Raw genomic sequence first — 12,215 nt, 5'->3', positions numbered from 1 at the left:
AGAGAAAAGAAAAATATCTTAAAAAATAGTAATCATGAATTTTACATTATCCTGTAGAAGCTGCCCTTTGCTCTGCAAATCAGATGTGACTGTTATTCTTTATAAAGAAACAAGAGGGACGCAGTGTTTGTACCTTGATTCATTGGGTCACGATTGGAATAACTTTAAACAAAATAAAAGAGACAATGTTTGGTCCTCCATGAAGCAGAAAAAAATGTCAAAATCAATGACTAGAGATGAGAGGAAGGAAAGTAACTGCAGAAGCTGCATGTGATATGGTCATTCCACCTATAGTTGTAAGTAACTACATTAACCACTTCTGTTGCATGTTCAACAAAATGTCGATGCTTTATTTTGTAGTTCATATATCAACCTACGTTATATAATTGTAGCAAGCTCTTATCTTTTTAGCTTTCTTGCATTATTCCGATTAACATTAAGATTTAATACAGAGGCGCTTTATCTTGCTTAGAATTACAGCTTTAGGGCCCTTGCCTTTCTTACAAAATCATTTTCTTTCAAGTATATATTTATCTCCCTTACTTCATTCTTGCTGTCAGAGAGCAGGAAATGTAATGCCACTCTCGTTGCTTTGATACTCCACCTTCTATGAAGTATAGCTGAATCCTGCAGAAATGCAGTGCTTCTAGGCAGACTCCCAGAGTGGGTTCTGATTTGTTCCAAAACTGTCATCAGAGAACTCTAGCCAAAAATAAAGAGAGAAAGAAAAAAGGAGACGGTTTAAAATAGTTGTTATAATCAAAAAGTTTTATTTAGTATCTTAACTTAGGTATGTTTAATAAGACTGCTTTATAAACTTTCGGTCTTTATTTTTTTCTACCATCTTCCACATGCATATTGTCAGAATAAAGCTATAGGGCTTTACAATTACCAAGCAAAGAGCATCTATACAGTTATGCACAAAGCTGTAAAATGAGGTACAGCAAAACTTAAAGCAAAAGATCGCTTCATATTTCTCATGTTCAGAATACTTGATATGACAGTGACAGAACTAACAATATCAAGCTTAAATCATGCAACTTTACCTCTTATAGCAAGAGCTTCTCTGAGTGGATTTTGAAGCACTGAGATAATTTTTCTCAGTACTGGGACATTATCTTCTGCAGGCTGTAATCTAGCCAGCTGATAATTACTCTGCCTGTGGATAAGTAACAGTAAATGGGAAGATTTTGTGAGTTTGTTTCCTGAGGATTATGGTTGTAAAGAGCATTTCTCTTTAGTTCTGCTGGAAAGAGTTGTTCAGAAAATGAGCACTTGGTGGCATTTGTTACTTAAGCATTAGCTAGTTGTTGGAGTTTTTTTCTTTTTTCTTTTTCACCCCCCACTCAGGGTTAATGGAGATTTTACCATTCACAAAATGCTGCATTATCAGTCTCTGTGATTCTTTTCTATTAAACCTGCACCCGGTATGGAAAACAGCATACAGCCAAGCACACAAACAGTATGAGAGATCTTGATTTATCTCATCTACTGAAGCAAGAAATGCAAAGGCATCAAGTGACGTGAATTCTTCTGTGCGTCTCCCCGCCAGTTAATTAAAGCAAACAAACCCAGACCTGAAAAAACACTTTCTGCTCACTAGAAGCATAGTTTTGCCAGGTTATAAGGGACAGCACAGCTGATATTACTAAAGCCATCCAGCTGTAGAGGGAAATCTCACTTGCACTGATGCTGCCGGTAGCCCTGCTGCTGGGCTCTGTGACCACTAAAGCAAAGCAAAAAGATAAGGATGGAAACAAGTGCTGCTTTAGTCTACTTTTCAGCAGCCAACGCAATAGGTTGTGGTTGGTCTTATATGTTTTTGAAAAGTTTTAATGCAGACAGTTAAGTAATTACACATGATTTCAATTATACTGCTTTCATCTGACTGAGATTAAGTTTTTAGTCATTGCAGAAAGAGAAAAGACTTGAAATGTGATCCAAGCATACTTAAAAGTCTCAACTCCAGAAGGAGAATAGAAATAACTCAGCTGGGTTAGCTTACTTTTTCTTCCAACTACTATTTTAACATATTCTCATGCTTTGAGATAACTTGACTTTTGAATTTTTAAAGCCTCAGGCTGGCAAAGGTGCTCTGCTCTGGTACTGTAGGACTGCAGTGGGTTTGTTTTAGATGCAAGACTGTGCACCTTGTTTCTTGCTCTTTTTCCTCTGGGCTCCAGAAAACCTTCTGAATAGCTATAGGACTAAGAAAGTTGTCTGCTATACTTGTATTAAAGTTGCATTTCTTGTTGTAGGGGTCTCTGTTTTATGGGTTAGTGTTTTAGGGATAGAAGAAGAAAGTTATTGCTCTTATTCCCTCAGTTTGACTTGACTTTAGAAATCCTTAGAGGTGGGGACTACGTGCAACTAAGCTCTTTCTTAGGCTGCTGTTCTTCTTAGGCCATAGTACACAGTGTAGAGAGAAAATTGATTAACTCAGAGTCTTTAGAGAATTTCACTTTGAAAAGAAAAAAAAAAATCTTTCTTTACATTAAAGAAGTAACTAATAAAGGTCTCTGAAGAATCACAAAGAGGAAAAGAAGTAGAGTGTGGTTAGTGGCAGCAAGCAATGGCTGGTTGGTAGACCAGCAGTACAGCAGTGCTGAAAAGAGAAAAGATGCAAATAAATACCCAAGGCAGAGTCAGTTTGCTGCAATCTCAAAGCTTGCAAAGGTTAGGCAGGGCATTTGGTAAAGCTTGTATTTCAACCCATGGTACAAGGAGGAGTATTCCACTTTCCCCTTTCAGGGGATTGTTGGTTAAAAATGAGTTATTTGATACTTTGTAATTGATCTCCTGAAAGAACTAAGATGTGTGATAATTATTAAAGGGATTATTATTTGTTTTAGAAAATCAGAGCACACATATGCTGACAGATATACTCTGAATTTATCTACAAACAGTGATTATGCTGATTAACTAGTAAGAAATTATGCAATCATTGCTCATTTTAATCTGGAGCTGTAATTCAAAAAAGCAAGACCCTTATTTATCTAACATTGATTAAAATACAGTACTGAATGAAGATTGTAAAAAATTGATTTGATGGCTGACTGCTGAAAAGCAAAAGACCTTTCTGCAGTGCATACATTTAAATTCTGCTTGTATAAATGTTAAAGTTAATATTTCCTATATGTGAGATTCTGTACAAGGAAGAAAAACGTAATATACCCTGTGCATAAACAATTAGGTAAAAATATCAGGAATAATTGATAGAGGTGTACCACCCTGAAGCTACAGAATTTCCTGCCTATTGGCGTATCTATACAACAGCCATTAGAGTTAACATCTGAATGTCACAAAACATTGATGTACTTATTTACTTAATGCACTTAGAAAGTAGGGTAGAACTAATATCCCTATTTCACAGAATGATTAGATGGCTTTTCTAAGTCATGGAGGAATTTTTTTGGTAGAATGCAGACTTAAAGTTAAACCTCAAGTGAGTACTTCATCTGTTTGATCATTTTCCCCTTCATGGATCTTTTCAGTTAAACAGAACCATTAAAGTCCTCTTATAACAAAGTAAATCAACAAACAAAAGCTCACAATAATTGGAGAATTCATTTAGCAAAATACCAATGTTTGTGTTAGTTCAAGTCAGCCTAAGCTCCTTTTACAAACAGTGGAGAGAAAAGGGAATTTCCAAGTTATATATAACTTGAAATACATAAATAAATATATATACACACATTATGAATGTGTTATGAATATGCAAATACATGAATTTACAGCTATCTAAACATATAAAATTAGACACTAAATTCAACATCTGAATGAGTCTGGTGTGTATTTCAGATTTTTTGGGGAAGTATCCATGCCTTTGAGGGAATCATGGCTAGAAAGCCTAGCAAAATTACACGCAGGCTCTTTGCACCATAAATACAGACTTCAGTGATCTAAAATGACCTGTGACTTAATTTTTTAGCTTAATAATTTAGCAAGTGAAGATTCTAGTGCCAGTACCATGCTTTTCAAGTCTTAGAGCTAACACCTGCCTATACCTACCATCTCTGGATTTGCGTATAATGGCATGGTGGCAATTCTGTGACTAACATAGAAATCCTAATCCCTTATCAAAACGTTTGTCTTGTATAGATTAACTGTTTGTACAATAATTGGAAGGTGCAAGAGCTATAGAAATGGTATTAATAAATGATGCGTGTCAGATCTGGGGCTTTTTTTATTCATTACTTTCTAGTAATTATCTAGTAATTACTAAGGCATTGATTGATAATTTAAAAATCTCAAAAGCTGAATGATTTCCTTCTTTTTCAAATTCACCACTTTTTCAAAATTAGTTCTTTATTTTGCTGAATACAGTGTGTTTGAGGCTCTTGTTTCTATAATTAAGAAGATAGTGGAGGTCATACAAATTTAAAAGTATCCCATATTTAATCTTAGATCACAGTAATTAAATAAGAAGGTAGAGTTCACAAAACTTCAAATCTTGTTTTATTTAACATCTGTGAGTGTGTTTGTATATAAATATCAGGACAATTGAACTTTTTTTTTAATTGGATATAAATACCCTCCAGCAGTCACGCAGCAAGTGGTCAGTTGCTTTTGGAGGGATTGTTACAGGCATGAATCCTGCAGATCTCTTCATTTATATTTCTTTGGTTAAAGGTAGTCTCTAGGCTCATATGTTGAAGTTATAAATACGTTGGATTGGTGTTAATGTGCTCAACTTTTGGCAGATGAAGATTTTCATGTTTCTATGTAAATCATTTTTAGATAATGAGTTAGCTCAATACACCAGCATATGCCTAGAGAAAATGTGTTTAAACATCTTTCACTGAAACCTTAAGTAACAGGCTTATTGACACATGAGCAAACTGTTCTCAGACGAGGGAGGCTGACAAACCCAAGTATATCTATCAGCACTCATCACCATTCTGTACAATTTCGATCATCCACTGGAGGCTGATTGTCACTTCATTGGTTCCTGTTATTAACGTGAGGGAGTAGACTAATCTGGTCGCCTGACAGTGGTGAAGCTGCTTCTGCTTTCTGTCCCCACATCAAGTCAGAGGCTGGGGAGAGCATATGCCACATGCATCACAGGACTCATGGTCCAACTCTGGCTCTGGCTTTCAGATCACCGTAGGCACACATGGACACACAGTAGACATCTTCTCACCTAGGAGAACAATTAGAAGTGGAGTTTACTGGGGAGGCAGGACAGACTGCAGTGGAGTGGACATATGGAGAATGTTCAAACAAGTGTACTGGTCAGCCTGCTTACACACACTCTTTCTACACCAAAGGTTTAGTTTTAGAAATGTTATTCTATCCAATGGAATCCCAGAATCCTATAATCATGCAATGACTTGGGTTGGAAGGACCTTTAAAGATTATCTACTTACTGCTTCCCTGCTGTGAGCAGGGTTGCCACCCACCAGGTCAGGCTGCCCAGTGCCCCATCCAATCTGGCCTTGAACACCTCCAGGGATGGGGACATCCACATCTTCTCTGGGAAGCCTGTGCCACCAACTCACCACCCTCTGAGTAACAAAAAAATCCTCCAAAACACTAATGTAAATCTCCCATGTTTAAAGTTAAAGCCATTCCCCATTGTCCTATCACTATCAGACCATTTGAAATTTGGACTCTCTCCTGCTTATAAGCTTCCCTCAAACACTGAAAGGCTGCAGTGATGTTTCCCAGAGCCTTCTCTTCTCCAGGCTAAACAAGCCCAGCTCCGTGAGTCTTTCTTCACATGGGAGGTGCTCTAGATCTCTCATCATCTTTGTGGCCCTCCTCTGAACCCGCTCCATAAGTTCCATGTCTTTCTTGTGCCGGGGGCTCCAGACCTGGACACAGTACTTCAGGTGCGGCCTCATGATGGCAAAATAGAGGGGAACATTCACCTACCACCCTTGCCCTGCTAGCCACCTCTCTTTTGATGATGTCCAGGATGCAGTTGGCCTTCTGGTCTCCAAGAACACACTGCTGGCTCATGTCCAGCTTTTTGTCCACTGGACTTCAAAAGTCCTTCTCCATAGGGCTGCTCTGGATGAGTTCTCCCAGTGAGTATGTAATCTGGGATCATCTTGACCCAAGGGCAACACCTTGCACTTGGCCTTGTTGAATCTTATTCAGTTCATGATGGATGGAGATCTGTCAGAAACAGAGAGAACAAACAGCTAGCACGTTCCTCAGCAGAAAAAGGAATGGCTACTAACGATAAGAATTATTTATGCAGGAAAGTCTGTGTAGCTAAGAACATCTCAAAGGAGACCAAGAATGTCTGGGAACATTTGAAACTTAAAAGTGAATTTTTTAAATAGTTACTTATACATGAAAGAAACCAACATAGTTATCCTCTCTTTCTTCTTTATTTTAGAGGTGATTTTGTTTAAAAATGGTAGAATATGCTGCTCACAATCAAATCTCTGCCACCGGAAATTACAGCAATGTAGACTGGTGAATGATATACAGGCAGACCTCCAGACAATCCTGTTATGCTGCAGTTCCACAACCAGAATTAGGAAGCAAAGTCATCACTAGTTTTGATCAAAGGAAGCTCTGAGGAGCCCTTTTGCTTGATCAAGCTTTTGACACTGCAAACTACAGGATGTTAATTAACAATCTTTGCCATCTTTACTTCTCTGATGTAGTTCTTAAATGGTTTCAAAGCTGTTGTAATTCTCAGGAAGAAAATATGAGATAGTTACAGAAAATTATTAGTGAAATAATAGGCTTTACGAGATGACTATCCGCCTCTGTTGCCTTAGGCTTGTGAATCTGTCAAAAGACCACAGGCCTGAGAGCATCCCATTGCTGGAGAAGGCACTGGTTTGGCCTCTTTATTGCTTTCTGGGTTACAAAATAATCTTCCAAGTTGTTGGGGTTTTTTTTTGTTTTTTTTTAATTGCAGTGATTTCTTGCATGATATAATATTACTGTCTACTGTAAGTGAAAAGGCTGTTATATGTTATAAATTCGTGGAAAATACTTTTCCTCCACTACTGCTTGGAAGATTGAATTTTTCTTTGGCTTTATTTGTTATTTTCAGACAAGCATTAGAATGAATTTATATATGTAACTTCATGTCTACAGCATGCAGAGACTTGTAGAACAGAGATTTCCCATTCAGCTAGCTTGAAGTCTGCTAAGATACCCTCCTCACAGTGCAGCACTACTCGGATACACCAGCTCACAGAATTAAAGCTTTGTTAGCATAGGATTGTGCAGAACAGTCTGTGTGGACGCAGCTCTACTGCTTACTCAGCTCCAACTCAGAAACTTTTGCACTGTAATCCACTCCACATGACTAGTACAGACCTCAAGTTTCATTGTCAGCTGGATTTTCTCAAGGCAAAGGTAAATGGAGGTGTACAGACCCACAGCCCACAGTGTCCCTGTGCTCTTTGTGAGATGGGGGCTCACATGAATGTGTGCGGTTTCCCAAGTAGCAGGTTGATACAAGGCAAGTGCATGCTAATAGGAAAAGCTAAATTTCTTTCCCTTCACACAGTAAGTTCAAGTATGAAATCATTTTATTTTTGGTAGCCCTAGGACACTGTTGATGAGAGACAGCCTGGTACTTGTGTTTGTTGGTTGTTTTTTTCTTTTTTAATTTTGGAGAGAGTACTGCCACTACCTCATATAGCCACAGTAAATAATGTAGGTGGAATCATGGTCCACCAAATTTGGGTGGTAGCAAACATGAATTAATACCTGAAAAAAAATTCAAAAGAAAAAGACAAAATGAAATTGAGGGAGGAAGATATTTTTTCCTTTTTGTATTCCTAAAGAATTTCTTTCAGCATATTTCCCTTTAAGATTAAGAAAATGTATTCTCAAGAAATGAAGTATTTTGTTATAAATTTAATTCTATTACTTCTGCCCTTTGGCCAGACATTCAAATCAATCTGCCCCTTGGTGGATAAGTTGCACAGTATTTATCTGTGCCTTATGATGTATGTATCTCATCCTGTCCCTTTTTTAAATTACTTTTTTGTTAAACAAAACATATAGTTCATAGACTTAGAGTGCATTTGCAGGGTGTCATTTAATGTGCCCTTCTGTGAACTTTCATACAGAAAATGTCAGTTACTTACATTGCTAAACCATACAAGACATCACCCTAACAATTCAATCTTCAGAAAGGTTAGTGTATATAAGGCGGTTGATAATGTGTGAATTATTGAGATAACTTATTTGAAAGGTGGTGAATGGGAAGAAAGTCTTGTGAGGTGGAGAAATAAGATCATTTTTAATTGAGTGTTCTTGCAATTCAGAATATTTTTTAAAAATGTTGTATTACTGACATGAGATTATTGAGTACTATTTTATCTGATGAAAAAATTGTTCATGATAATAAACTAAAAGAAGGTAGATTTAGGCTGGATGAAAAGAAAATGTCTTTTACAGTGGGGGTGGTGAGGCACTGGCACAGGTTCCCCATAGAGGTGGTGGATGCCCCATCCCTGGAGACACTCAAGATCAGTCTGGATGGGGCTCTGAGCACCCAAAGGAGATGTAGGTGTCCCTGTTCATTGCAGGGGGTTGGACCAGATGGCCTTTAAAAGTCCCTTCCAACTCCAAGGAATCTATGATTCTGTAATAGGGAAGTGCCTGCTAACAATTATGTATGTACTGCAGTATTATTTCCTAGTTCTGCACATCTCATTTAATGTTTTTTCATTTGGTTGGTTGATTGGTTGTGGGTGTTCTTTTTTTTTATTTATTACTGTCAGTTTAATCAATGTAGAAATGAATTTTCTTTTTTACACTTTTCCTAGTCCCCATTTTCCTGTTCTTCATGATGTTAGCAGGGTCTCCAAAGGCACCAACTAGGAAATTGTACATATTCTTTTCATTGGCCATGGGTTATCCCATCTAACTTTGAAATAAGTGAGACTAGCAGTATCCATGTTCGGAGGCTAGAGTGAAGAAAACCTTCCTTATTAATAATGTAAGATGTAAATTGTCAGTGAACTACACGTAACAGATGTTTTCCTCCTGTCTCTTCCTGTAAAAAATAGATATTTTTTTCCCCATGCCACTTAGCAAAGTCTCAGAGTCTAGCATAATTATCCATTGCTGCACTTTTATTTGTATTTTATCTTGTGTATTTCTGTTTGCACATACGTTTTTGGTGCTGTGTTTTATCTGAGATGGCAAACAGCAAGGAACAGGTTTTTTTTCTTTGTTACCCACGTTGAGGATTGCCATACAGCTGTGAGAGCCCTTTAATTAAGTCAGAGTGAGCTACATCAGATGGGTTGGTAACTGAGTGCCCTGTGAAGACAGCTGAGCTGTCGATGCTGAGCTTTAATTAGAACTTTTAATATTTCATCCCTACTGCCCGAAGTGTGACCTGTCAAGCTGCTGAGCGGCTGCCCCCTTCTTAACAAAAGTGCAGCTCTGAGCCCAGGGCTGATTCTCACATATAAAGCAATTTGTGTACAATCACTTGGCGTTTCTCTTGCATTTTCTTTCAAGATGATCTTGTCTGAAAAAGCACAGGAAATCATAGATTTGTTAATGTTAAAGACTGTTTGGACTTGTTAAATAGCCCATGAAAAGCCACCCCACATCACCTGACCCTGATCTTTCACAAGTAGTTTGAAAGAGTCTAGCAGCTATGCTTTCCTTAAGATTTGGTTTATTAGTAAATCTTCAGAAGCAAAACAGGCGACTGGATGCAGGAGAAAGATCTCAATTAAAGCATAGTAACATGAGATGGATTTAGCTGATTCCATGTTCTTCACTGTTTGAATGGGGAATTTCCTCCTTTCCCTTTCATGTTTTCCCTGCATTTATCTCCAGACAGTCCTCCAAACATTGAAGAAAGGAGCATGAAGTGGGTAGGGAATGGAGATGAGGTGTGTGTGAATCATCTGCTTTGTGTTATCCTCTTCAGTTCCTTCTGGGCAGTATCATTAGAATTAATTACACAATGCAAAGACCTGTTGGCACTAGGAAATAAATACACACGACTAGTAGATTTTCACATCCAAGCCTTGCCATAAAGTATGTAGATAGTATTCATTAAAAACAGTGATTTTTGTTTTTCAGTCTAAATTCTACTTGTTGCTCTCTTCTGGTGTGTACAGTTTCTGCATGTCTCTGAATTTATGCTTCAGCTCTGTCTCAGTCCCCAGTTGGTCTACTGTTAATGCAGAGACACCAGAGATCTGCTATGATTCACAGCAGTGAGAGCTGGAATGATTGCTGTCTGAGGTGCTTTTTCTGACCCTTTAAACAAAAATCCACACCAGAGATCCAGGATGTATTCTTCAACGTGTTGCAGTACATGGTCATGGAATCATCTGTTTGAGTTGGAAGGGACTCTTAAAGGTCATCTAGTCCAATCCCCTGCAATGAACAGGGACACCTACATCTCCATCAGGTACTCAGAGCCTCATCCAGACTGACCTTGAGTGTCTCCACGGATGGGTGAATAGTGTTCACCACCTATCTGGACAACCTGTTCAGTGCCTCACTAGCCTCTTTGCCAAAAACTTTTTTCTTATATCCAATCCGAATCTTCTGTCTTTTAGTTTGAAACCCCCTTGTCCTTTCACAACAGACCCTGCTAACGATTGAAGGAATAATGAAGAACAGTTGGAATAACCATGAACATAAATAAGTCTCTTTGTTCAAATTGGCATGCAGTAGGGAGTGAAATAATTTAGGATAGTAGAACTGCTTTGTCAAAAAGACAAAATCTTGCCTTCAGGTTGTGATCATAACAAAATGTTTTGTTTAGGATTAGATTACAGTCTATGTAATAGTAAATAATGTTTTTTTGTTGTTGTATTTTTTTTTTAAGTACTGAATAAGGATTAAAGTGCTTAAGGGGCACTTAGAATTTGTCCTCAAAACTAAATTTTTTCATCTACAAAAAATTGGTCAACAAGAACAGCACAATTCTTGTGATTCTGAATTTCCCATTGTGACCTTTGAAAATCTGAAACTGAGAACAGAAACTTTCATGGCTGCCCACTCTTACCAGTTTTTTCAGCATTTTTTTCTAATTAAAATGTGGCTTTAGGATAATTGAACCATCTTGTATATTTTTCGTTTAATTTACTGAGTTATTTTATTTAAAAATAATCAAGAAATTAAAAGCTTTTACATTTCGTTATATCCTTTATATTCTTTATATCTTCTTCATATTCTTTATATCCTTTATAATGGATGCTCTGATTACAAATTTAACTTAGTCAAAAATTCAAAGATTGAATTTTAAACAGAACAAAGCATCTTTTATATACAAAATATTTTTTATATTTTCTCAGTGTTATTTAAGAGATGACATTTCTGTTTTTTGCTTGAAGGTTTGCCTAAGAAACAAAAAATAAGAGTTATTCTCAGAAGTCTATTAAAATACAAAGGGAAATTGATTTCACTAATTTTCTTTATCCAGCTGAATGCAAACAGTGCATACATCATTAACATCAAGTTTGAATTTTTTCTCTCTCTCTCTCTAATCTCTTTCTCTTGCTTTAATAATCTAATGAATTGTTTTGCAAAATTTTTGCCAAGCTGACAGTGCCTCTTTGAGAAAAACTTAACAACGTGAGATTTGCAACCCCCCTACACCTTACAGGTTCTGTTCTTTCTTGTTTTCCTGATGGTTTATACCTGGGATATCAAAAATTATTACGATGAAATACTGACCCAGTCCTTTTTTTCTACCTTCTGTTCTCTCTAGAGCTACATCTATAATGATCCTGTTAGGTACTACTTGATGCAAAAACCCAAAGAAAGAGCAACTCCATTGGCCCACGCGTCAACGTCTCATCAACAGTATGCTGAAAATCTCCATGGGATGACTTTCAAGCAGCCTCAGCCAGACAAGTTCTCAACAGAGTCAGAAGCAGGGCTTGGCCAGAAAGCTCTGATGGCTGCATTGCATACATACATCACTCAGAACTTGTCAGCACAAAGCAATGATAAAAGCTCTCACAGTAGGACTAAAGGGTCACACGTTTATGCTGATAGATTCTACTCTTCTCAAGTTGGTCCTTTTGATGGAAGTTTTTCCAGAGGAAAAGGAGAAGATTTCAAAATGAATAAACTGTTCCAGCCACAGCCTGCTTCTGGAATGCTGGGGCCAGCCCCCGAGATGCTGAATCATAAGTCTGCTTCCCAGAATGATCCAAAGGACCTGTTGAGGGTAGTGGATGGTAAAGTTGGTACTTATTTATTTTATCTTTTCTGAAGTTTCCCTCATGAACACTGAGCTTTTT

General features: G+C 37.5%; 1 protein-coding gene across 5 annotated transcripts in view; it reads left to right on the top strand.

Annotated features, from left to right (window-relative positions):
- PTPRN2 (protein tyrosine phosphatase receptor type N2) overlaps positions 1–12,215 on the top strand; it is a 561,093-nt gene that overhangs the window by 154,090 nt on the left and 394,788 nt on the right. For 4 of the 5 annotated variants that reach the window (XM_010712395.3, XM_019616265.2, XM_019616269.2 and 1 more), the window contains exon 6: positions 11,678–12,161. In XM_010712395.3, coding sequence (XP_010710697.1) covers positions 11,678–12,161 — 484 coding nt within the window. The remainder of the gene's footprint in view (positions 1–11,677; positions 12,162–12,215) is intronic. The other variant, XM_010712396.3, reaches the window with a different exon arrangement.

This window comes from Meleagris gallopavo, chromosome 6, assembly GCF_000146605.3.
Source record: "Meleagris gallopavo isolate NT-WF06-2002-E0010 breed Aviagen turkey brand Nicholas breeding stock chromosome 6, Turkey_5.1, whole genome shotgun sequence".
NCBI lineage: Eukaryota > Metazoa > Chordata > Aves > Galliformes > Phasianidae > Meleagris > Meleagris gallopavo.
Note: the sequence above shows the minus strand (reverse complement) of the source record. Positions and strands in the feature narration are given on the sequence as shown.